General features: G+C 42.3%; 1 protein-coding gene across 1 annotated transcript in view; it reads right to left on the bottom strand.

Moving 5' to 3' along the window:
* Positions 1-27,335, bottom strand: part of CSRNP2 (cysteine and serine rich nuclear protein 2) — a 38,974-nt gene that overhangs the window by 3,544 nt on the left and 8,095 nt on the right. The window contains exons 2-4 of the mRNA XM_018562113.1: positions 7,376-7,556; positions 3,346-3,605; positions 128-424 (exon numbers count right to left, since the gene is read on the bottom strand). Coding sequence (XP_018417615.1) covers positions 128-424; positions 3,346-3,605; positions 7,376-7,541 — 723 coding nt within the window. The 5' untranslated portion in view covers positions 7,542-7,556. The remainder of the gene's footprint in view (positions 1-127; positions 425-3,345; positions 3,606-7,375; positions 7,557-27,335) is intronic.

Here is a 27,335-nt window from a genome sequence, read left to right as displayed (position 1 = left end):
GGAGATTTATCCGAGAGACACAGCAAGACAGGGAGGACGACTATGCAAAGATTTAAAGCAAATCTGAAAATGTCAAGGCTTTTATTTTTGGAGTCAATATGTGAAAAGCAGGCTTTAATAAACCCACCTGACACTTGATCCCAGCCTGACTGCATGGACAAGCTTCTGGATCACAGAAGAGGCGGCAGTCACATCCACATTCCTCTCTGGAGAGACGGATGGCGCGAAGCTCCTGCTTCTCCTCAGCATCTATACGATGTACCCCAGCTGCTCTGAGCAGAGCCCGACGCCTCTTTGTTGGTAATGGCTGAAGGAAGAAGTAGTCATCTACTTCTACACCATCTACATCTATATCTTCGTCTGACACATCCTCCAAGGTGAGGCCATCGGCTTCTTCAGACTCTATGGTACCATTTTTGGTCAGCTGTCCATGGAAAGAAGAAAAAAGCCAAAACTTGGTTACAACGGACAGACTTGTAGAAGAAAACCCCAAGCTGGGGCAGGCAAATAGGCTAAATGGGCAGTTAGACTTCTGGGGGAAAATCTGGAATAACAAGAGCATATTGAATACTAAGTATAAAATGAAAACACTAAAGAACTCCAGAATACACACAAAGTGGCAGGTGGTCAAGTTTGGAATATGCAAATTATGTAATCTACTAAAACAGACACCAAGAATTCTTCTGCATCTATGCCCCTCTTGTTCAAGATTATTTAAAATACTAATAATGCTAAATACAGTGGGTGGCTGCTAAACTCTTCACATATGTAGGACTGTCAGATACAGCTAACACCATAAATACATTGGGAGGTATTCCTAATGAAAGAGTTCTTCTAAAGCTGCATCCAAACTGACCACACAATACCACAAACCAAATGCAAATATCGCTTAGCAGACGTAGTCTTTATTGCCATACAGACATGTCATTTGCATTGCTAGAGCACATTTGACATTTTGGCGTTCCAGGAAAATAGCATTCAGCTTTTTTTTTTGTTGTAAATCATCACATATGGATTTTGTTCTGCTTATTCAGCTTATTTTTCTAAATACATATTTTATAAAATATTCGTACCTATATGCTCCAATACCTTCCCTGATACCAGAACTTTCGGTCAGAGGAAAATTTCCTCTGACCGGCAGTGCCATAGGGGAACATGGAGCCAGCTTCCCGTGCGATCAGGAAGCTGGACGGCGAGTAATGACCCGCCTCCCAGCTTCCTGATTGGCCGGGAAGCCAGCTTCCAAGCCAATCAGCATCGAGCCGGCTTCCCAGGCAATGAGAAAGCCGGCGGGCGGGGCATTACTCACCACCCAAATTCTTGATTGCCGGCTCCATGTTCCCTTACGGCACTGCCGGTCAGAGGAGATCTTCCTCTAAATGGACGTTCCGGTATTGGAGCATTGTACTCGCCTAAATACTCTGTATTAGCAGTGATACCGATACTAGTATCAGTATTGGTGCAACCGTACTGGATAGCATTTGTATGTAACCCAAAAAATTTCATTTAAGGCTTAGATGCAGCCATTCAAAGATTCATCAGTATACAAGCACACATATCAGTAAATTAGAGACTGCTTTAAAAATTAGCATTACAGTAATATTTACTGTGACTTATGGGTCAGATGTATTCCAAATATGACTGCTCCATCAAACATGACATAAAATAGTAAATTGGCTTGTTTTGCCGTTTAAATCTTATCCCTAAATTTCACCATACACTATCAGGGAAATACAACAGGAGGTAGGTTACTGCATGGGGCTGTTTATCGAAATGATCCCAGACACATTTCAATTCTCCAAAGGTAGTTTTCATCATACAGCCCCCAAGGGAGCCAGGAGAAAAGGCTGTGAAGGTGATGCAAGTGTGCCTAATGTTCATCATCCTTAAAGTGACACTAAACTCAGGAGTTAAATCTTAAAAATGCATGCAAGTACCTTAACTAAACACAAATGTGTAGGACTCAGCTGTAGACCCTCAAATCATCTCTGAATTGATGCCGACACTGTCCTTCCTTCTGGAAGGTGGCTACTTTTCTTCCCCATGGTCACTGTGTGTGTTGTAAAGTAGGCACCGCTCCAAACTCACTCCTGTGATGGACCACAATCTCAGAACAGATTAGTAAACTAAACATGAAATTGTAGTCTCTCACGGGAGTGAGCTTGGAGCGGTGGCACTTTATAACATACACAGTGACCATGGGGAACAAAATTAGCCACACTCCAGAAGGAGCTCTTTTGCATGGTCATATTGATATCACACCCTGCAGACCCATCTCTCTCTTTCTCCCTTCTCTTTTCTGTTTTCTGACACCTACACTCCATTTGGGGGCGCTTATTCGAAGGGGGAGTGATCTGAGGCTGGCTGTTTTTGTTCAATTGGATTTCTAACTTCTTATGCCTTTTTGTGAGAGGTTCATTTTTGATAGTTCTGACAAGTCATTATGTTACAATGCCACTGGTATGCTGTGCACTACCCTTGTTTTGTGCACTACCCTTGTTTTGTGCTCTACATACGTGGTTTACTTCCTTTTTACGGAGGTATATGCTTATTTCCACAAATGTATTTTTTGTAAAAATAAAACTTTATTGAACGAAAAATGCAATCAAATAAGCTGGAGAAAGAGGAGAGGCAGCTACCACTGACATACCTTGGCACTTTTTCCACGGATGTTAATATAAAAGGAGAACTATGGGGTCAGTGTTTTTCCCCACAGTTCTCCTTAGGGTAACGGGAGGACACAAACTAGCATCCTCCCGTTACCCTAAGCTCAGTATACCGCGAGCTACAGCTCGCGGTATACTGAGACGCCGCAGCCAGAGCAGATCCCGACTTACACGACGGGATCCGCCCAGCTGCATGAGTGACAGCTGGATCTGCCTATCTGGAGGCAGAGCCAGCTGTACCCGCCCCCTCCCCCGTCCGTTCCGCCACTCATCGCTGGCAGATCGGAGCGGGGAGAGGGGAATCCAGCCCCTCCCCCTGTCACGGCAGAGAGCCGTGACAGGATCGAGAGGTGAGCGAACCCGGTATGTGTTCGCTCACCTCCCGATCTACTGAGCCGACCTGTGACAGTCTCATTGCCACAGTTAGGCTAGAACTATGAGGTGAGTGAAAAGCACTCACCTCATAGTTCTCCTTTAAATAGCCTTGTGGACACGTGTGCTTGGAGGAAGAACGATTCTTGTTGCAGATAACAAAAAATACTCGTTTTCATTATCCCACACTGCTACTAGCAAAAACTGACCTTCCTTCAGACATTTCCATACAGGATCACCTTACCCATGAAAGAAATAATGGCTGGCTTCTATGTGTCAGGAACAGATATTAGGACAAGATATTCACCTTCATCTTTCGTGTGTGAAGCTTCTCTTCTTTCAAGTGTTCCCGTAAGATTTCTCGATGCGACACTTCCTGTTCCTGGGCAAACTCACACAGGGTATATTTCTGCACAGAATTGTGGTGCTGTGCCATTCCCAGGGAACTGCCCCCCTGACTCGGCACGCTGGTGAAACCTTGCCGCCGGGAGAAGTAGTATACAGTCACCTGGTCGAAGCGCACATTCTTCTGTCTCAGAAGTTTCTGCCTCTTCAAGATGGATATTGCTGGATAAACCATGACATATATTTTATTGAAAAATAATGATGAATCAATACATTTACAAAAGTTCCTTATACATACAAATAAAGCCTAGATCTAATTTACACCTTCAGATTAATGTTAACAGAAATACAATTCATCTGATTTCTAATTTCCTGAAAGCAATAGGTCTGTTTACTAAAGTAGCATGAAAAATAAAAAACGAAAATTAGAAAATAGTTTCAAAAATGTTAAAGAGCAACTTCAGCCAAATCAGTGCCTCACCAATGGTTTAAGAAAAAAAATGTGGTTGTGATCAAGTTAAAAAGGGCTTCAACGCTTCCTGGGACTAGTATGCAAATCGAAAATCATGTGTTTTGTCTTTACATGTTGTATGCTTGTTGAAACCTTCTAAATCAATTTTCTAATACAAATTGCAAACAAAAATAGGAGAAGAAAAGGAATAGTAAGGGATAAAAAAAAAAAACACAAAAAAAATAAAACAAGGAGAGGGGACATGGATCGCCTACATCCGAAATACATAATTATATTTATATGGTATTCCGACATCCCAGAGTATTAAAAAAAATTAAATAAAATAGAAAAGGTCAGGGAGTTTCCACATTCCTTGTACATCATCTGTGGATGCCTTGGATCCCAAATATTAGGGCCCAATGATGGACACTTGCGCTGTTTTAATTCCTCCATTTGCATAGTCTGATCGATCATTTTATAACATGAAGTATTGGATGGAGCTGTAGATGATTTCCAGTGTTGGGCAATATTACATTTTGTAGTGTTTAGTAAGTGGGTAAGTGGGGAAGCAGACTGTTCTGATAGTTCTTATATGGAATTGTAGAATACTGAAACCCAGGGGTTCCAATAATGGAGTGCAGCCAGGAATTTTAAATATCAAGGCCGCTACCTCTGACCAATTATACAACTGGAGAAGCATCATTCACCGTTTAACACATTTTAGAGAATGCCGGGCATAAGAGAAATGTGGAGGCCATCACTACCTTCCCAACCATGTAAATGTCTTACTGACTCTACATTGTAGCACACTGTCCCGCTAGAATGGAGCATAAGGCAGGAGAGTCGATTTACAAGGCCGATCTACATGTAAGGTCCAAAAATACTGTGAAAAACTGTACTGGGTAAGCAATAGCACATTTTTCTTGTACTTAACAAATTCCAGGTCTTGTTATATGGTTAATTTATAGCATAGATGCCAAATATTTCAACAAAATATAGTGAATTTGGGGAATAATTCCAACTCATTCTGAATGTTAACCCTCAGAGAGATCTGTTATGTAGTTACCCCATTGTGTCATCCTAAGTGTAGTGGACATGGTGGTTTGCTTTTGACATTAGTTGTGAAGCATTTCTAAAGGAAGCAGAGAATGAATTTTGAACTAGACCTTATGAAGCAGCATACTTATGAAGTGGACCTCAAATTGATCTCACATGATGGTGTACACTGATGGTCCACTGGAGACTTAAAATGCAAATCGGCACACATGCAGGAGAGTGCAGAACACAATTTACAGCTGATTGACCTCCGTGCTGGATCCTCAGAGCCTAGTAAAGCATTGGTTAGAGTGTGCACACCAGAAGATATGATAAACAGTACTGGGTGCAATCTATACCACAGATGAACCCAAGACAAAATTTACAAAAGCTTATGAGTGATATGCTTTAAGCAGTAATACACAAAATCTGTACTGTAACTGCCACAGTGGTTTTTTGTACACAGTAGGGATGCTCCAATACAGATTTTTCAGTATCAAGTACGAGTACCGATATTTTTTTTTTTTCAGTAATTGCCGAAAACGAATACTGATACCAGAAGTCCCATTAAGGAAGCCGGGCGGCGTGTAATGACTCACCGCCCCAGCTTCCCGATTAGCCGGGAAGCCATTTCTATGCTCCTTCGTCACCAGGAGGAGGTTTTCTGGCCAATCAGGAAGCTGGGGGGCGGGTAATGACTCACCGACTGGCTTCCTAATACCAGAAGTTCCGGTATCGGGAGCATTTAGCTGCGTATGAGTACTTGCCCAAATACTCGGTATCGGCACCGATATCAATACAAGTATCAGTATCGGTGCATCCCTAGTATACAAGATAAGATTTGCTAGTATGGCTTATACATTTTTTTTATCTACTTGGCTTAAAAACAAAATAAATATTAGAAACAGGATTTTTTTTTAAAAAGCTTTTTTTTACTATTTTTATATAAACTTCATTTAGTGCATAAAGTTCATCTGAGAGCTCAGCGTTCCTTGGGAAATAAATATTAATACTTTCAACTGTCAAGCCAGATCACTTTTTTTAAATCGCAACTGTCATTTTATAACCTGCAACTGACCCAGCAATACACTTCCTGCATACAAGTATACAAATATTCATAAGTTTTTAAATAAATAGAATTTCACTGGATACAGATTACATCAGGAAAATGTTGATTTCTACATTGGGTACCTTAGAATTCAAATAACCGGCAATAGTCGGAGCCCCTTTCACACAGGTGACACCAGTTCCGATCAGAATGGAATTCGTGCACAGATCCCTTGCTGATTGGAGCAGTGCGGAACGGATTTCATCCTTGTGACATCTGTTCCCATTAGATCTTTCCTCAATCTTCCGATGGAAAAAAAGAACTGAACCAACTAACCTAACCACGTTATGTCTGTGGGCAGTCGGATGTAAGCAGATTTGTCCGTTTACATCCAATTGCCTCTGTTCTATTATTATTTTTTTTGCGGACCAAGACAGACACAGAGGTAATCGGATGTAAACAGACACAGGGACGTTTACATCCAACTACCTGTAGACAAACACTGAGCGTCTGATCAAGTACATCTAAGAGACCGACAGGCGGACCTGATTGACACACCGTGTGAAAGGAAAACAGAGATGGAGAAGGATCTTGGGGTCCTTATAGACCACAGACTCAGTAATAGCAAGCAGTGCCAAGCTGCAGCTAATAATGCCTGTAGTATATTATCTTGCATTAAGAGGGATTTATTCAGGGGTTAGAAATAGCATGTTGCACCTTTACAAAACACTGGTAAGGCCCCATCTTGAGTACGCAGTGCAACTCCAATCCTCAGGAGGGATGTCCATGAGCTAGAAAAGGTTCAGAGAAGGGCAACCAAATTCAAAAGGGGGATGTAGGGTCTGAGTTCCCAAGAACGTCTAGGAAAATTAGGATTGTTCTCCATAGAGAAGAGGTGACATGATCGCAGTTTAGAAACTCATCACTGCGGTATTGAGAACGCACTACTTAAACTAAATACTGTGAGGAAGACGCGAGTGCATAACAAGAAGTTGGAGAGGAGGCGGTATAATCTTAAACTGCGTACAGGATATTTTACTTTTGAGAGTGGTAAAGATGTGGAATTCACTTCCACAGATAGCTGTATCAGCGGTAAACATACTGCTTATCAAAAACAATTGAATGAGTTCCTCAGTTCACAAAACATGCAGTTATTGAAATTCCGGGAATCATACACACACACACACCATATAGGTTGAATCTGATGGACCTGTGTCTTTATCCAACCTCACCTACTATGTAACTATTTTTTAAGGGGGGCTAGTTGAATCACTTTGGTACAAGGCACAAAGTAATTTCCCTCTCAAATCACATTTTCTGAAAAACGGTTTATATAAAACAATGGCTGCCATTGCTGTACATGTACGAGAGGTACACTTTAAGAACTGAAATTATGGTTGGGTTATTTCCATTGACATGGAGACACAATGGTGTGCTGTATGTTCAGAGGTAACTCACGGATAAGCTCAGTGGTGGTGGTGGTGGGAGGGTTAATGCTGTCACAGCTTTCTGCACTGTCACTGTTTGAGATTTCATCATCGGAGTCTTTCGGGGTAGAAATAGGAGAGCCCACATCAACGTCTTCAAATTTTCTTTTCAGGCTTCGGCTCGTCACAGCATCCATTTGTTTAAGGGTGGCCTGCAAGCAAAGGCGACATTTCATATATGAATAAATAGCTGCAAACAATGAACATTTTATTGAATATAAAGCTGAATTACATACAAAATGATGAACAAACACTTGAACTTCATATACATGAATTATTTTACCAGCCAAAGATTTGTAATTGTGTGCAGCCTGCCTAGTCATCCAGGCAACCCAGCCCGACTGCTGCAATTAAATAGTACAGCTTGGTCACCAATCCACCCCCAGGTCTTGGTAGGTCAATAAGGAAGCAGCAGCACTGGTGGGATCATTTGTGTGTTTTCCCCACAATGGAGAAACCATAAGAGTCCTGACTGGCTCCAAGAATGGCCTCTTTCTTTTCCCAGTCTGAGTTCTGCTGTACATGTGATTACAAGAGGCTGATATACGGACAGATGCCAATTCTATATAAAAATACATAAACTGTCCATCCATTTCTGAGATCTAGATAGAGCTTTCTTTTGGTGGTATTTAATCCCCATTGGGGTTTTTATTTTTTACCATATTATGGAAAGATTACAAATTTAAAAAAAACAACAACCTGTTTCCCTATGAAATGTTATAAAACATTTATTATGACCCCAAATGTTTGGTAAAACATTTGGGGCCGGTGTGCTTCCGCACACCGGCCCGTCCGGCTGTTATCTTACGAACATGCTACACACCCGCCGAACATCGTACGATGCTCGGCGGGTTTTCAAATATGTTCGCAAGTTTAAAGTCGTGCGACCTTACAGTAGTAGAGGTCGCACGGCTTCCACACACCTTACGATAATCGTACGATTGCGGGATTTCCCGCGATTATCGTACGATTATCGTAAGGAGTGTGGGGACCTTAAGGCTGCTTTCACACCGAGGCAACATGTTTCTACACACGTTTTGGCTGCAAGGTTTTTGCGCGCACATGCAGTCACGTGTTTTTGAGAGCAGACTGACACATTAATGTAAATGGGCATACGGACATAAACATGCAAAAATAAGTGTGTTGCCCATTTCCAATTGAGTTTATGGGAACAAAACGTGCAGTAGCCTGCCCAAAAGCAGCTCAGGTACTTTTCTGAGCGACGGGTGTTATTCTACGTGTGACGCCACGCTCAAGGGTGAACGGGGTTATAGAAACAAATGGGATTTCTTGTCTTGAGTGTTTCAATGCCAAGGAGCCGGACCAATTATGGTCAACTGAACAGCACCCAGTATTCAATCAGATGCAGCCACTGTTCGGTTATCTTGACAGCCAGCAACATACAATTGGGCTGATCAAGTGGTTGAGAGCAGCTTATTAGGAGTCTGGACCAGGGTTGTGTTGGAGTTGTGTGTGTGCAGGACGCACACGGACACAGGCAGTCTCAGGTGCATGCTGGACGCATGTGGAACAGGCGTGGGAGGCTGGGAAAGGTCAGGAAGGTCGGTGACCCAAGGGACTTGTTGGACGCACTGATGGGAGAGCAGTGTGAGTGCCCACGAGGGGAGATGTCAGGAAGGTCTGTGACCCAAGGGACCTGTTAGACACCGCTGAGAGAGTCCGTGATCCACTGCTGGGAGAGCAGTGTGAGTATCACACAGAGGTGTGCTGAGAGGCTTAGAGCTGAGGAAAGCTACTAAGGACTGTATATGCTGAAGAAGGCTGATTATTATGAAAATGTTGGCCTTTACGTGAACAAAAGATTATCATTTATGTTGCTGTTGGAAGCTGTCTTGTACAACAGGGGAAGTCTACCTTGTTGATGGAAAGAGACTTTTTGTGTTTTGCCCTTAATTACACACACAGCTTTATACTGTATTTTCCATAGAAACCAGATATTCTCCTAATTATTTTGTACCGAAGAGAAGTACATTAGCTGGAATAGGGCCGGGTACCCGAACAACACACAGTCATGCCTCTGACAATGCAAGGCTTAATAATACAGATTTGTAATGACATTCTGATTTCCGCTTCCTCTCTCCTGGCTGACTCGCTCTTTATGTTTTGCTCCTCAGCAGGTTGAATGCATTTTGCCTCCCCCCCCCTTGTCATTTGGCTTGGTTGCCATGACAACTTGCTTTGGTTTTTGTAGAAGCAGAATGATATCAGGCGAACAGCATGGGCTTGCAGAATTCAGCCAGCGGAAATCTAGACAGACCATGTAAAAATCAAGGCAATCTGGTAAAAAGGTAATATTTTAACAATTAAGGACACAAAAGGGAAACTGTTGTATTGCATATCTTTCTCCTGTATTTGTGTGACGTCAAAAGAAACCCCTGACCTCATAATGTGTCAAATGAAAGCATTGCCTAAACATCAGATGAGCTACCCGGCTACCTTTCTAGTGTCTGAGCAGTGCGTCATTCTTACCATGGCTACTGCTCATTTCAACTGCTTAGCTGGATACTTGAAAGTGATATTTAAGTCAAAAGGTTTTTTTTTTAAAGAGGACCTTTACCCATATCTTTAAAAGAACAACAAATACACCTTTAGAAATGTTTAGTAATGACAATGTACAAACACATACTTCTACATAATTGCCGGCTAACATTATTTCTCTTTTCTTCCCCAGGCTTCCGACAGTGGCCATGTTTACTAAGGGCAGGTTACTAGCTCTCCTATTACTTGCTGGATTTCTGACTAGGACATGTGACCATGCACATCCTCTCAGGGGAGGAAAATGCCTTTCACTGAGATTTCCCAGCAATGCTCTGCTGATGACAAGGCAATCCCAGTGTGCATCGCTTTGCCAAACTGAAGTCATTTTGCCCTTTCAAAGGAGGAGGTGAATGCTCTGCAAGTGTTTCAAAACAGCATTTTCCTGACATGTCTCCGTTACTATTAATCATCATACATAGAGGGATGTATTGAGTGTAAAGGTCCGCTTTAAGCTATTTCAAATGCTTTATTAAATCACTTAAAATAATTTGATTTTGCTCCGATGTTTAAAAGTTTAAGTTTCTTGCAGAATCAGCTGGTCTCCTGAGCACTGGCCCTGATATGCTTGTTTTGGGTGGCTCCTTTCCCTTGCAGGGCCCTATGGAGCCACCCTTGTGTGTGCTAGTAAGTTGCGTGTAGGTCTCCACAAACACACAGGCAAGACACTGCCTTGATCCTTCTTGTTCCCTTCTACAAGCTAGTAGACTGACAGATGCTGGAGTCTGCTCTGTTCCTTGCGATCTTGTACTGGACAGGAAGTTCAGGGAAGCCAATGGGTGAGTTGGAGTAAGCTGTTTGGAAACATGGTGACTGTAAGTGCTTGAGCAAAAATGGAAATAAATAGTTTGCTGTGCAATGTATATTTGTTTGATCTGGATTTATTATTGGATGAAACTTTGAGAGTTTAATACTACTTTAACCTGAAATACATATGCATCTGTATCCCTCCTTGATGGTTTATCTCCCAACACTTTATTCTCACTGTTCAATAAGAGTAATTGTGACCCCTAAAATAACACTGAACCCCTAAAAGCTGACATGTTTCATCAGAGGAGAGATAATATAGTCACTATGTCGCCATGGAGAAGGGATTCTGAGGGGCCCCTAAACGACAATGATATAATAAATTGAATCCAGGATCTACGATTTTATCTTGTGTGTGTGCTGGGGATTACCCGATTCTCATTTTGCTGTCATGTCTGGACAGCCCATTAATCCCCACAACACCACCAAATACAACACCTCTGTGATAAATGATTTGACATACTGTCCAAAAGTAATGAATGAAAAGTGTGCTCAGACAGCCACTTGTGAAGTCAACAAATGATCCAACCAGTTGCTTGCAGACATTCATGGAATAGACCATACTGAAGGAACAAAATGTCTACATAAGAACTATACAATAAAAGCCATAATGAGAAAACAATAAAGAACTTGTCTGATTCACAAAAATCTTGCCTGAGCAGTTTTATTTCATCTATACATTTTGTATTGAACGATGTGAAGCCAGTTTAGAAAGTGGTAATAGGATGCAGCATACAGGTTTTAGGAATTCATTGAACAGAAGGCCTTTCAGATGACCTTTGGTCTATGGGAGGGGAAGACAGAGAGGACTATGACTATGCTTAGTTGACAGATAATGGACACAGCTAGGATACACCTGGAATCCATTAAGCAGCCCACACATGTATAGATTAGAGCCATTAGGCCAATGAGTAAGGTCTCGTTCACACCTAGGCGTATTGCATATGCGCCACCGTCGCGCGTTTTTTTACTGCGATTCGCGGTAAAAAAGTTGCGCGTTTCCGAAGGCTACTGTATCCCAATGGAAACACGCAACAAAACGGCCCAAAGTAGTACCTGTACCTTTTCAGGTGTGGGCCGTTTTGTAGCGCGTTAGGGACGGGTGGAAATACGCCAAGGTGGGAACGAGACCATTGAATGCAATGGGATTTATATTTTTGAGCGTTTTGTAGAGCGTTCGTCGAGCGTAGAACGCGCTATAAAACGTTCAGGTGTGAACGAGGGCTAAAGCAAGCCTGGACAGAGAATATCATCAACTCTAAGGACCTGTGCCTCATACAAACGAACACAAATGTTGGGAGCCAAGTTGTGATGCTTATGAAAAAAATACTGTCACAACTTTTCTTCCTTACTGGCACTAACAAGTCAAAATTCAGCTGCTTTACTATAAGTACACTAAAGCCACCTTCTCATCTACTATATGTGATGTTAGTGCACATTAAGGGCCCACGGAAATGAATTAAATGGCATAGTACACATATGTGATTTTGATTGCATGATAACTAGTCTCTCTTGTGGCAAAGCACAAAAAAAAAAAAGAAAGTAAAAAAAGAAAAAGGAATGTAAAGTGTGTACTAGCACCTTAAGCTGGCCACACAACCATCGCAAGACAAAAGTCTTGCGAAAGGTTGTAAGGTCAGTAAAAAAACGTACGATCTATCTGCCCATCTTGGACAGGCAGATCGTACTTGCGATAATCGCAAGCCCGCCCCGCTGAGGGGTGGGCTTCCGATGACCGCAATACTGAATGGGCAGTGTGCGCTTGCGCACTCCGGCCTGTGCGGCAGTTATCTCTCGATCATGCTACAAACCAGCCGAAAATCGTACGATTCTCAGCTGGATTTCGAACATGCTCGAAAGACAAAAGTCGTGCGACCGTACAGTAGAAACAGTCGCACGCCTTCCACACACCTTGCGATAATCGTACGATCGCGGGATTTCCCGTGATTATCGTACGATTATCGCAAGGTGTATGGGCACCTTAAGACACACAAAGAAAAGAACAATTTGCAATGCTCATCAGGACATAGGAGGATGACTTGTCCCACTGGGTGGCAGCAATAATCTAAAAGTTTCGATTTTATCCAAAAACCTAAACAAAACAACGTTTTGGCTCTAGATATACTTCAAGTGTACTGCCACTGGAGAGGTTTTGAGACACCTGTTTTCTTTTGGGGTGACACCCTTTTCAATCCGTTATAGTACTGGGAAGGAAACACCTGTTCACAGGACACCAACAGCTCTGTTTTTGTTGAACTATTCACAGCCAAAACCTTTAGCTCGTTTTTCAGAACCACTGAAACCTGGAATTTTGAAAGCTGAACATATAAGGCTGATCTATTTAAAATATCAAATAAACCTGTTTAAACACCAACTCAAGCTCTCCCTTCCCTCCCCATTTCTTTTTTCAAAATATGCATACATACCTTTTTCCAGAAGTCTTCTTCCTATCATATGATGGCGCTCTCTGCACTATTCTCTTGAGGGTTCAGAGTAGCCTGGTGATGTACTTTGACTAGCTCTTCTAAAGCATGGCTGTCCAATGCCAGTCATTAATAGTTATTAAGCTACAATTTTGAGACAATATTTCTACTTGGTAATGAAAGTGAAACATTTAGCGGGAATATATAATGAGAGAATAATGGAAACTGCCATTACCTAGAATTCTAGTTCCCTTGATTTAACGATGATTCGACTTCAATGCCATCTAAGTTACTGACCCAGAACAAGTCATGTGACTTAAAAGTATTCAAGTAGAACAAAGCCAGGCAACTAGCAGGAGACCTGCCATGGCATGACATGGTTCTGTCAGAACAGTAACTTTAAAGTGAACATGTGCTGACTAACTAAGAGGGTTGTCATTGCTGAGCCCATGAAAATGTTAGCTGTCTGTAAATCACTTTTTGTTAAAAGAAAAGCCGGTGCAAGAAAGCAGTGAGTTACGCGCAAACAACGCGTCTCTACTCAATGGTCTTTGTCAGATCAGCATGACAGCCAGGATACTAGCATAAGATAACAGAAGTGGCAACCTCTATACTTCTTAGTACAGGTTTTCATTATTTGTGTGCAATTTACAGAACTCAATGGTGAGTGATCACTGCCAGCACAGTATAGAGTCAACCATCTCCGTTGTCTATATACACTTATTGTGGTACACTGAAAATATACAGTATAGCACACTACAGACCATCAATTTAGAAGTACATTGATAACCGTACCTTGCTGCCTGTTCATGTCTGTACAGTACAGAACGCACCACATTCTCAGGGAGGGAGTGCAGAGCAGTGGAGAGCAATGCTGCTCAGATCTATCCATGTGTCTTCCCTTGTGATATTAGGCAGGCAGCAATAGCAGATGGGGGAGAATTAGCAAATTAAGCAACAGCAAGTGACTGCATCCAATAACAGCAGCATAGGCTGGCATTACCAGCAACACATAATCCAGGAGGTGGGCTCATAGCAAGGGAGGAATCACATCACCGCCTCCTTACACCTTCACACACTGAGGAGAGGAGAAATAATATAATTTACAAGATGAGAGGTCCCCACTGCCTGGGGTTAATGAAATGAACAACAGGTTGCTTGGCAACAAATCGTTAGACTGCACTAAAACCATGTTACAGTGTATTGACATAGAGATAAAAGAAAATCTGTGCTGAGATAAAGAAGTAGGTGACCATTGCTGGCCTCCTGTAAACATGCAAAAAAGTGCCTAGCTGTTTCTGGCTTCAGTACTAAGTCACAGACCCAGAACGAGTTAGCAGCCATCACAGTCCTGAGCTAAAAACCTAAAGCAGACCTTCCATGAAAATTGAAATATCCTCTTTTACAGGCAGCCCCCAACCTCAAATACAAATTGCTTAAAAAAGGCTTGCAAAAAAAGGCATTTTTGACTTGCCTGTAAAAACCTTTTCAGGATCAGAGTCTATACCATGGGTTACATGCAGCTACCTTCAGGTAACTGGACACTAACAAAGCTGTAAGGACAGTCCCAATATATATCCTCCTCCCCCCCCCCCTCTCTCAGCAGGCCTCAGTTTTGTAGCAAGCAATAATGAGTGATCATAAAAGATGGATCACAGAGAAGAGGAACCTGTGTCCCATTCTGTACTTCAAGAAAAAACATCTTAGAGGTAAGACAGAAACCCCATTTTCCAAATCGTACAGTAAAGGACACGGAATCAGATTTAGACCATGGGACATCCAAAAGCAGTCAATCAATGTAAGAAGCCCCAGCACAAAAGCTCTCACTAAAGGTATGAGAGGAAAAGCAGTCTGGAAAATAAAAGCTAGAGCCAAGATCTGAATCCTGGATACCCAAGGCTTAATGCTGGTTCACACTGGATTGGAGGAAGACTGTGCTCATCTCATGGAGCAAATCATTGGATGGAATTTTCAAGACTCACATGACGCAGAACAGCTCTGGCAGGTGCGATGGTAGACTTTGCGAGGTCTAATTCCTATATTTTAAGAGGAACGCAAAGACCAGATATGCTAGGCCCCATCCCTCAGTTCCTGGGCTTCAACAGCCAAGCCGTTAAAGAAAGCTACCAAGAAACAGGATGGTGAATCATTCCCCGGGACAGATATCAGGACAATCTGGAAGGGCCCACAGAGGGTCTGCCAGGAGCCAGAATAAGTCTTAATACCATGTCCTCCTGGGCCAGGTTGATGCAATGGGAATGCCCTCCATCTCAATCCTGCAGAACAGATGAAGAAGCTTCCGAGCAGGAAAGGAGAGGATCACGGTGAACTGATTCCCACAGTGTCACCAGAACATTCACTGAGAAGGCACAAGGATTTCTGGTCCAGGTAACAAATCTGTCCAGTTTGTTAATGAGTCCCCCACCTGTGACACAAGCTTAAAAACACCTCCAGGTGAAGAGATAAATTTACCAGTATTTAGTGGTTGATGTCCAACAACCAGTTTTCAAAAGATCTGCATGTCTCACACTGCTAAAATGTTGTGCTGCAGTTCGGAGGGAGAAAGATATGGCCCTGTCCGGAGTCTAAGATCAGACCCAAATATTTCAAGTAAGTGGGATCCATTGCCCATTCCTGGATATTTAGTATCTAACCAAATATCTGCAGAGTTTGTATTGTGTTGGGCATTGGCTGACAGAAACTGATTGTCCAAGCAACCAAAAATAGGGGAACCCACTCTGACATGGGAGTGACCCCAGACTTGGTTAGGCACATTTTGCTTGGAAGATCTGTAGACCAACACTTGAGCCAAAGGATCCTTCACATATGCACTGATAGGTGGTTTATAATGGATATTAGGAAGAACATATCTGCTAATCCATCTAGAAAGTAGCACAGGTCTACAGACAGCAGCTGCAGATGTTGGAGGGCAGAAAGGTCCATCCAAAGGATCCAGGATCCCTAGCCATGTATTTGAATCAGACAGCTAAAGTCTAACAGACAAACATGGTTGTGACAGCAGGTTGCATAGCTGCATAGTTATCAAAGGTTGCATAGCTATCAAAAGCCTTAAGTGGGCTGTCAATGCTTTGTTAAGTCAAGAAATGCCAGGGCCCCCAACTTGATGTTTTCCCCCCATATTTTTAAGACCTCCTCCTAATCAATAGGGTATAGTTGAGCAAAGAGTTTGGGAGAGACAAACATTTTCAGGGTGCAACCAGATTGCAACAAAAAATCTGCGCTTTTGGAAAGTAAACTAAAAGTCAAATAATGATCCTAAAGCTGCTATGAGAGGTGTAAAGTGAAAGTGTAAAGTGTTGTCACAGCGCTAAAGGTTTGAGATAAATATGAAAATATGTGAATATATATGGATCAAAACATGAGTGACACCCTGTGTGTAAGTCTTCAAAAAAACCTACCAATAATGAATATAAAGTACCATAAAGGACTGAAAAAGTGCTGATGTGCAAACAATCAAAAGGAAAGCTACATTCCTCAATAGGATAAGTGAATAAATGTAACAGGATATCACACTATAAAAATATTAAAACTAAGTATATCGAAGTGAACTATAAAAAATTAAATAACCATTCAATAAAATTATTTCATAAATATGTGAAGAAGTGCAAATTAGCAGTGAAAACAGTGAAGCAAATGTAACAATCAAAATTGTATTGCAAATACAAAGATGAAAAGGATGTAAAAAAATGAAAAAAACGAAAAATGAAAAAAGAAAAAACACAAGTCCTTCCAGAAATTTCAGTCCGTGATGTGAACTAACACAAACTGCACCAAAAAATATATATATACGAAAAAAATAGATAAGTTATATAAAAATCAATATGAGCGTTCTGATGAGAGTTCCACAATTCCTCCTCACCCGATCTGAAGCCCCCCAAACGGTGGTTACTCACCAGATGGTGTATGGACAGCAAGCTCCTCTCAATAGCTGTAATTCCGGTCCCTTAGCTCACTGATATGTGCAGGATTCCCCGGCAATGTGGCGGATAACCCCAGGTAACCTCGCCCGTCGCGCTGCACCGAGTCCAGTTAAAACCCGGCTCCTTCCGCTCGCCAGTTGCTGTTATATTTATCTCCCCGTCATTGGTTTGGGATTTAAAGGATTCAATCTTTTTCTTTAAACCTGTTGTTCGGCAACTTATACACCTCTTGCAAGGGTAGATGTTCCAACTTGTCATACAGGGTCCCAAACCTGGTGAAATCCCTTCCCAGGAATAGGAGTCCTGAATCTCAGCAACGCTGCAGGTCTCTCACACATTAGACACAGCTGATCACTTTCTCCTCACAACTCCCATCCAGTCACTAACATATAGGCATTTTTAAATATCTCAACTCATGACAAGACTGGCTGACCTTGTAGCGCCGCAAGGCTGAAGTAGCTCAAGGTCAAGGCACATGTGCACAGAGTCAATGAGGATATAAATATTACCCTTTATTTGGGAGAAATATCAGAAAGAACTTTTTTCTTGTGATGAGCCCGAAGAGCAAGATGAGGCATCCACCTATTCAGGGTGTGCTGCAGGAGCCTACTAAGACTTTAAAGATAATGGAAGTATTTTTAATAAACTAATTGTGGCAGAAAATTCCTCTCTAGATATGTAGAGGAAGGGGGCGTACCTGAAGTGGTTAAAGGGAACTCTGAAGAAGGCAGAAGACTTAGACTGGGAAGCACAGCCAGGTAAGCAACAGTGTCAAGAACCTTAAGGGAAGCAGTATAGCAGAGGTATATAAATGTACACCTGTCTGCAGTATAGCAGAGGTATAAAAAGGTACACCTGTCTGCAATATAGCAGACAGGTGTACATTTATATACCTCTACTATATTGTAGACAGGTGTACACTTAAATACCTCTACTACACTGCGGCCAGTTGTACATTTATATACCTCTACTATACTGCAAAGAGATTTAGACTTTAAAATTGGTACGCCCGTACGCAATCATGTGCTCTATATAAACAGAAACGCAAAGGGGTTGACACATTAAGGGGATAGACCCACCTTATGTTTTCTCAATTACAGTGTCTATTGGCAGAGGAACAGACTGCAGTAAACCCCACAACTCTTGTTCCATTGTCAGTCTATAGACAGAGTCTGCAGGGAGAAGCTGGCATGAATTCAGTTTACCTCTATGGAGGAATAAACTGCATGGCGGGTTAACAGCTGTGCAAACCATTACAGGCTAAACTTTGTAAGTGGGGCTTAAATTAGGGACAGTCTAACAGATGTATAAAGCTGTTACCTTTAAATGATTGGTTTACACATTAAGGTTCTTATACAGTAGGACAATACAATGGGCGATGATGTGCTACAAAAGACAGCAACCAGCCAGATTTCAGATTGCTGCAATCAGAGCAGGATAAAAATCGTATTATTTGCCACGTGTTACTGCACTATACATCATTTATCAGCTACTGTATATGTCCTAGATCCTAGATTTCAGATTTAGGATGGCCATAAACAAGCAGATCTGAGAAGAAAAGAAAAAAACATACAGGAGGGCTTCTAAAACTGCACAGATATTAAAGGGGGAAGTCAATAAATACATTATCCATCCACCCACAAGGACGGAGTCCAAGGGCCTGTTCGCACCAAAATCAGGTCGAAATCGCAGGTCAACTGTTGACTTGCCGTTTCAACCTCTGCTGACTTCCGTTCCATTTATTTAAAAAAACAATTCTCTTTTTTGACAATCTTTTTTTTAATCAACATGTCCCGAACGGACAAACATCTAGGTACTTAATTTTTTTTTTTTTACTTCTGTGCTGCTCTACTTTTTTTCCCATTGCAATGCAATAGAGTGGAATGTATTGCAGCAGTGTGAACTGTTCCCATTTACACCCATTCATTTTCCGGTGCCCTTGTGTTAGCATTTGTTGAAAAACGGATCGCAACACTACGGATCTGTTGTGAATGGGGCCTTAATGTGGGGTCCTGAACTCTAACATAAAGATTTGCTACATTACAGAGAACATCTAGAAATGTTAACTGCACCTTTCTGGTATGCGAGTGTGCCCAGGCACTCCAATGCCTACAGCCTCATAGCAGTATACCTGCATTGTGAGATATAAGGCACTGCCGCCGCCTCTGACTGCTAGTCCCAGAAGATTTGGAGTGAAAGTTGCTGACGTCCCTTAGGTGCTGCTTGCTGGAGTGCATCCTGGACTGTATGCATCTCCCTGCCTGTTTCAATCAGTTTATGCTCCTGCCATATTTAAATATGCTTTCATTTTCACCTTCAAAGGTTCCTTTGAAAGTGCAGCAGAACATAAAGGAATATTAGTACAATATCAGGATTAGAAGGCAAGATGAAAGCTGTTAAAAAATGTTATGCTAACATAAGCAAAACTTCCTAAAAGTATGAGCACATATAAATGTTACTGATAGACTCAAGAGAAATATTCAATCTGAATAGTGCTAGCCTGTGATGTCCTGTTTGCCAAATCCCATTTAATTACCCATCTCCTCTTCCATTCTAAAGGAGTTCATCAAACTCTGATCAGGATTCTCATTGTGAGGAGGGAATGTTCTGCCAAGATGACTCTGTAGGGCAGTGCAAATACTTTTTTTCAGGCCATCTCACGGGCAGCCTGTGCCAACTATGACATCAACAGGCACTGACCAAGGATAAAAAATCATTGTCTATACACAGTTCTTAATTTGTTTGTGGATGTACCAACATACTATTCTAGTCAATATTCGAGGTCCTTTCACTTGACTGGTGAACTCAATATTTCTCATGACTTTTACAAACCATATTCACCCAAAATGAAGAAAGAGCCTTTTTAACAGATCTTAGGCATACACTTAGCAAGCAAAAGCAGACTAAGCATCAAATGTATTATTACATGTTTAGCACATGCATGCAGTGGCGTAACAACCGGGGGGGCAGCAGGGGCGCGGGCCCCGGGCAAAAAGTGAAGGGGGGGCGCTGTAATATGTAACATTTGAGGTGTTTTCCTTTTCTTTCCAAAAGGACGCATCTATCTTTTTTTCACACATCATCCAGAGCTCAATCAATGGCTTCACACATATCAACAACTATCAACAACTCACAGATAGTTTTACTGTTTTGTGATTTCATAGGAATATTTTATATGGTCAGTTGTACCCTCCCCTGCTTACATCTTTTCCTCTGGTTTGCTGCATTAGCCACTAAACACGTGGCTATTATAGTGACACCCTTGTTTACTCCTACCTTTTCACATCCGATCCTTCCCCTATACGGAGTTCCTTCCTTTTGTTCCCAGAAGTCCCATTTGATAAAAATCTGTATTATGGCAAATGTACTGGACTAATAAAAAAAAAGTCTGCTCTCTCACTAAATGTTGGGGTCTCCTATAATATTGCAATCACTGAAGATTTTTGTTTTAATAAACCATTATTTAAAACCGTATTGTATAATTTATTACTACTTCTTAGATGCAACAGCAATCAACAAGGTCCCATTAGATTAAAACAGCATTCGGGCCTGGCTACATAAGTCCTATAATACACGCGTTGGTTGTGAAATTAATGTGACATTCACACGTATAAGAGCCAGGAAACATGCACTTCCTCTAATAGCAGACTGGAGAAAAATGTGTGTGCTTATCAAATCATTTTTCCCTAAGCCTCTATCACCTTCTACTGTGCCATTGCCAAAACAGGAATAATCCACCCACCTCCGATGTCCATATTCCCCTGCAATGGCAGTGTGGGAACATTGGCTGCACCCAGAAGAGATCTTTCCGGGTTCACATAGGGTAGGAGACACATTAATAGTGCCAAGATGATCTTTTGTCGCTGGGACTCATAAAAGCGTTGGTTCTGTTCAAAATCATGAAGTGAAATGATTGCTTTGACATAAGATACATTAATGTATGAAGATAAATGGTGCAGACATAAATCAGTTACATCAGTTCCTGTTACATCCATCACACTCAAAGTTACATTAGGCCAGGAAAGATATGTAAACTTTCAGAAGCAATTGGCGCACACCTGCACTGCAGTCTGTGTAGTCCCTTGTTTGACCAAGTGGGCTGCCAAACGACAGCACAATAATGAAGCACAGAAAGCTTCAAGGAAAAAGGGTTAGACAAGGACATGTGCGCAATACCTGCTTGAGAAATATGCTCCTGCATGAACAGCCAAGGATCTAGTTTCACTTCTGCCTCAATAACATCCCGTCCTTCCCATCCCTTTCTCAGCCTCCATAACATACAACTTCTCCAGTCTGCTTTCCCAATCTCTGTCTGCAATGATGTCAATAGTTAATATGTTTGAGCACAAAAACAGGCAGGAAAAGAAGTCATCTAGCTGCTCCAATGAAAGACACAAAGAATGATTGCTGTACAGTGTTTAACAGAGAATTACAATGTACCCATCACTCATGAAGCATGGCAAGCAGAAAATTCAGCCTGTCAATTCTGCAGGAATGAGTGACATTGATGCAGTATTATACCATCTGCCTTAAGCGATGTCATTGCATCCGCAGGAGAAAACGAAGATCACCAGCACTCAGAGGATGACGTTTACAATTTGGTGTTCATTTATGCAAACACATCGTCACAGATATCACATAGTCTATGTGAGATCTGTGATGATGTTTTTGCATAAATGAACACCAAATTTTGAACATCATCCTCTGAGTGTTGGCGATCTTCGTTTTCTACTGATTGACGCCATCCGTGAGTATCACTATAAGCACCACCATTGCCATTGGTCCTAGATGCTCTAAGGGGTGCAGGGAGACATATCGGTATACCATTGCATCCACAGGGGTTTATACGTTTATTATATGTTCTACCAAATGGTTTAAAAACTGAACAGCCATTCTGTAAATGTGACAGGGACAGTTTAATATGGAAAAAAACAACTTTTTTTTTCTATTGCCTCCAACAGCACATATGGGTCTTTCCTTCGCTCTCCTGCTACTCCGTTCAGCCACTGTGAGAAAAGAAGATACCCCATACTTCCTGGTATGGTGGAACAAGCGACAGTACTGGTGCTTGGAAATTGGCTTAGTGTTGTCTCAAAGGTGAAGAAAGAGACCTCAGGCCTGGGTAATCTGAAACTACAGCAACACACATCAAGCTTCCTCCCCAACTGCCAGCATTGCTGGGAAATCTCATCTGTAATCTCGTGAGATCTCAGGGAAAGGCATTTTCCTTCCCTGAGATGTGCATGGTCACATGTCCTAGTCACACATGTGCCAGAGTTCTAGAAAGTAAAGGGAGATGGATTCACCTGCCCTTAGTAAAAATGGCTACTGTGAGGAGACTGGGTAAGAAAAAAAAAATAATGTATGCAAAGAATAAAAAGCTGTCAATTATCTAGAAGTGTGTGTTTGTAGATTGTCATTACTAAACATTTCTAAAGGTGCTTTTGTTGTTATTTTTAAGATCCACTTTAAAGGTGTTTTTAAAGCTGGTTTTGTTTTGAATAGAATGTGAATGCGTTAACGATAAAAAAAAAATCAAAAAAATCAACAACAAAAAAAATCAGGGTTTCTGTCTGGGGCCACAATAGGACCCTCTATATTGGTCCTATTGACTGTTGTTACTGAAGGCTATGGGTCAACATTTCTGATTTGTTAATGGAACAGGGATAGAGGGGGAACCTTTACGATGGGTGAGACTGAATTGATGACAACCCCTAGAGCAGGGGTAGGCAACCTTGGCTCTCCAGCTGTGCTGAAACTACAAATCCCATAAGGCATTGCAACCCACAGACATGCCTATCAGAGGCAGAAGCATGATGGGATTTGTAGTTTCAGCACAGCTGGAGCGCCAAGGTTGCCTACCCCTGCCCTAGAGTATCTTGTCTCACTTTGGAGAGATCTCCTTGTACTTTTTGTTTTGTTTCTGGGACAGGAAGAGAAACTCCTCGATAAGACAGGCAGCAAAAAAAAAACTTAGGTTTTAGGCTGGGTTCACACCATTTTCCGGACTAGATCTGGAAGGAACATAGTGCATTGCGTTTTTACCGCAATTGGAATTTCCCCCCGCTTAAAATGGTCTTACAGGTGCGTTCTATGCGTTTTTGATGCCTCCCAGTGCATTCCAGACCAGACAAAGTAGGACAAGCAGAACAGACTGCGCTGGTGGGAACAGAGGCCAGAAATAGCATAGGGATACATTGGGATGCATTTTGGGTCTGGAATCAATCTGGTCTGGAGGTAATCTGGATGTGGTGCGAATGGGCCCTTAACCTTAACTCTTATCTACAAACAGACCTAGCTCCTTATAGTACATAGTGGTGACAACTGAGCTTTATAAATAAAAGGGAAATAAAATAATCCACTTAAAGTGACATTAAAGGATACATGTTTTCCCTCCCCCAATGTTAATGTCAGCACTTACCTTAAATGATGTCTCTTAATCCGATCTTCTTTCCTGATGTTTTCATCTGCCCCTCCAGCGGTGCGGTGGCTCTCCGATCCAGCGCTGACTCCTCTGCTTGCTGGCATTTCCGATTCAGCGGTGTCTGCATGCGGGTGCACGCGTCCATAGACTTACCTTGCGCCTCTGCTCGTCTCTCTCCAAACTGCGCATGCCCGCCCTAAGATGCTTTGCGGCCGCCCGAACAGTTTCGGATTCTCAGAGGGAGCGCGCAGAGAAAACAAGGTAAGTTTAAACCGCTGTTAAAGCGGTTTTTTTTTAACTGTTTGCCTATATCTACTGCTTGATAGCAGTAGATATAGGCAAAAAAGGGGGGTGTTTACAACAAATTAGAATTTACAATATACAAGTAAAATTACATACAGCACCATTAGCAAACTAACAATATAATCTTACCAAACAAATCACATTATAACAAATACAATTTACACAAAAAAAAACATCACTGTCATACTGTATTTATACGATCGCATTTATAGGATATAGACTCATATCCATCAACATTCTGTTATGTATAAAAATGTATTCTCCAAGTCCTATTTACCCAGGAAAGGGGAAAAGAAAGAAGGAAACATCAAAAGGGAGGAAAGACAAACCAAAAAGACCAAAACCAAACATCTTCCCTTCTCTTCCTCCTCCCCCTCTATTCACCTAATGTATACACCCAGGTTTATAGGACCCACCATTGTTGCAGTTCACAGACTGTCTGCATTTCACTTTTTAATCCAGCATTAGATCAAATGCGAGAGTTGTTTTCACAATTTAATACGATAGCCTCTTGTTTAAGGATTATACATATGTGAATCATGCAGCAGAGTAATATGGGTTTCATGGGCAGAGCAAAGCCACAGCCCAGAAACTCCCTAGAACACGCACACTTCTGCAGACACATTGCACAGGCAGAAATTGCTACTCTACATTCTACATGTAGAATTGCTGGATGGGCAGTAAGCTCCAGGTATGTTATAGAACTCTATTGCCCTGTTGTGCTCACATGGCAATACTTCAGGCTTACTCAATCTCAAACCATCATGGCTCCGCTTGAACCAGGGCAGTCTTTAACGCAGGGCAAAAGGGGCAGCTGCCCTGGACCCAGTCAATGTTGTGGGGCCCAAAGGGCAGCTGCCAAAGGTGGCCTTTGCACCTGGATAAGGGATAGGGAGCCTGCCAGGTGAGGGGACTACAGCCTGAATCAGGGCAGCATGAACAGGAGGTGTCTGATGGGGAGGCCCTGAGTGTCTGTACTGGTTGCTGCATGTGTGTATTCGGGACCACAACGTTCGGAGAGAGGGGTCACTACATGCTGCTTGGCTGTATGTGATGGGGGTCACTACATGCTTTCCATGTACATATGATGGGGGACAATAAACCTTAGTAAGGCTGCATAGACAGTCGTCTGCGGGCGCCGGGGGGGGGGGGGGGGGGGGGGGGATGGGAGAGAGGGAGTGAATAATGCACCTTCATCTGTGTACACAATAATCCTTGCACCTGCCCTTGAGTCCGCAAAAGATACACCTGCGCCACTCTTCTGTTTACTGTGCGATCGGTATTGCATAGTGTTGCTCCGCTCCTGCGTATGCACGGGCGAAATTGCATGGCGGGGGCGGGTACGGGGTCGGAATAGGTAGGAACGGGGGGCCCAAGAAAATGTTTGCCCAGGGTCCAATCAGTATTAAAGACGGCCCTGGCTTGAACCCTACAATAAACAGATTTCTGAAGCAGAAGCCCTGGTCAGTTTCTTCTAGGTCTGTCTGATTCTTGGGGTGTGAGCCCTGTAGGAGGTTACAAGTCACTGATCCTAAAGGGCCACAGTGGGCACCCCCACCATGGAGCATTTCCTCAATGAGGGGGAAAAAACCTTTATTTCAGATGATCTTAAAGTTAAACTGGGTACACATGTAACAAATGTGGCCCTATATCTTTGAAAAATGTTGATCAATAGATAAACTTTTGTCAAAAGGACATGTTGGAAAATTGTCAGCTTTTAATAAATATTGCTTGCAGGCAGTCAGCTGCAAGGGCTGTTTGGGTATTGGGGCAGCGGCATCCACCACTGGGACCATTTCTTTGTTTTTTTTAGTTTAGAGTGATGGTCAGTTTTTTTGTTGTTTTTTGCTGTCTGTGCCATTAAGCAGATTTTCTTCCTGTCCAAGAGACACAGCAGGAAGTATAAGAGAAGATCCCAACAAAGCGAGGCGATATCCTCTTTGAGTGTTGTCATCAATACAGGCTTACCCAATACAATGTACACAGCAGGAGAATTGTTCATCCACGCTGTTAGTGTGGAAGGAGGAATTTGGCAGATTTTCCTTCGACCTGTGCACCCAGCTTCACTTTAGTCTGTGTGGATTTATAAGCAAGGCAATAAACACAATAGTGGTGTCCATGCAAAGGAGGATGCTACTTTGGGCTAGGTTCCCACCGGCACTACACCGCACGACACCCGGGATGCAAGTTGTGCTCAGGTGCACACAGCGAAAAAAAAAGGAACAAGTATCATTTTTTTTTTGCCACACACGACTCACGGCTTTTTTTTAGCTGTGATCATGTTCACTTGTACGGGCGGAATCGCAGCGGGAAACCGCGTGATCCGCCCGGCGTGACTGGGGTGCCATTAGAAAATAATGGCACCCACAGAGCGATCAGTTCACATCTTGGCGACTCCCGACCGTGCGGCAATTGTGCACAAAACAACACGGATTGCCGCGCGGTCAGGAGTCGCCTAGGTGTGAACCTAGCCTCAGACTAACAGAGACATTTTGTAGGCAAGAAGATCCCAACTTTTCAAATAAATGTAAACATGACCCGCATAAAAACACCTTACTGGCTATGCAAATTAAATAGAGAAGTATGGATGGTGATGTTAAAGAGTAGTTAAAAAAATCCAGGGCCATGACTCGGAGCTCAGCTTAACTGCCGTGTAGAACTCTTGTGTGACCACATGTGTAATGTGTTTTGCTGTGTTCCAATGCAGGTAAAACAAGAAAGGACTTGCTCAGCAGTTTTTAATAGGAACTTTTACAAATAACAAGCAAACAAAAAAACAGTACACCACATAACTAATGCAGTGAGTAGCAGTTCAAGTCACCTTAATGAGGTTCTTCAGAAGGCATGGACACGTTATCTAATTAGAGCCGGAAACGTCACTACTTAGTGGCTTACCAGGGTCAGGATAACAGATTTGGTGCCAAATTGGACCTGAATTAAAAGATGTTTTTCATAATTTGCTATTTAATAGAGAAAATCTAGAAGTTAATTGAGTGGAAGCAGTACTCTGAATGATTTACCCTGTGTCTTGAATTACTCATGAAACAGTGGTGCACTTCCTGTGGCTGGAGCCTTATAGCTGTATATATGCAATGTGAGATCATCAAAGGCACAGCAGCTTCTGATGGCTTTGTTTTCCATGAGATTTAGTGATGTCACTACTGCGCTGCTCACTGTTCTTCTTGCTGGAGGGGAAGCTCCATCCGAGGACCTGCAGTGCACGAATGTACCTGCTTCTGCTTCGTTCGTTCTGTTAATCTGTGATTTCTGCACCTCTACTGCTGCTTATCTCACCAGATATCAGGAAAGCCGCTATGATATCAGGAAGCAAAGTCTGCTCCTCTACGGAGATAGCCACCCCCACATAGAGACAGTGTGGAAGACATTGCAAGTTAGTAATAGGGAAAAGATCAACTTGTAAAGCTACAAGGAATACTGGTCCTTGACAATTTCTGGGCACAGCTTTCACAGATGTGT

Source organism: Nanorana parkeri, unplaced genomic scaffold (assembly GCF_000935625.1).
Source record: "Nanorana parkeri isolate BGI_ZX_2015 unplaced genomic scaffold, ASM93562v1 scaffold561, whole genome shotgun sequence".
Taxonomy (NCBI): domain Eukaryota; kingdom Metazoa; phylum Chordata; class Amphibia; order Anura; family Dicroglossidae; genus Nanorana; species Nanorana parkeri.
Note: the sequence above shows the minus strand (reverse complement) of the source record. Positions and strands in the feature narration are given on the sequence as shown.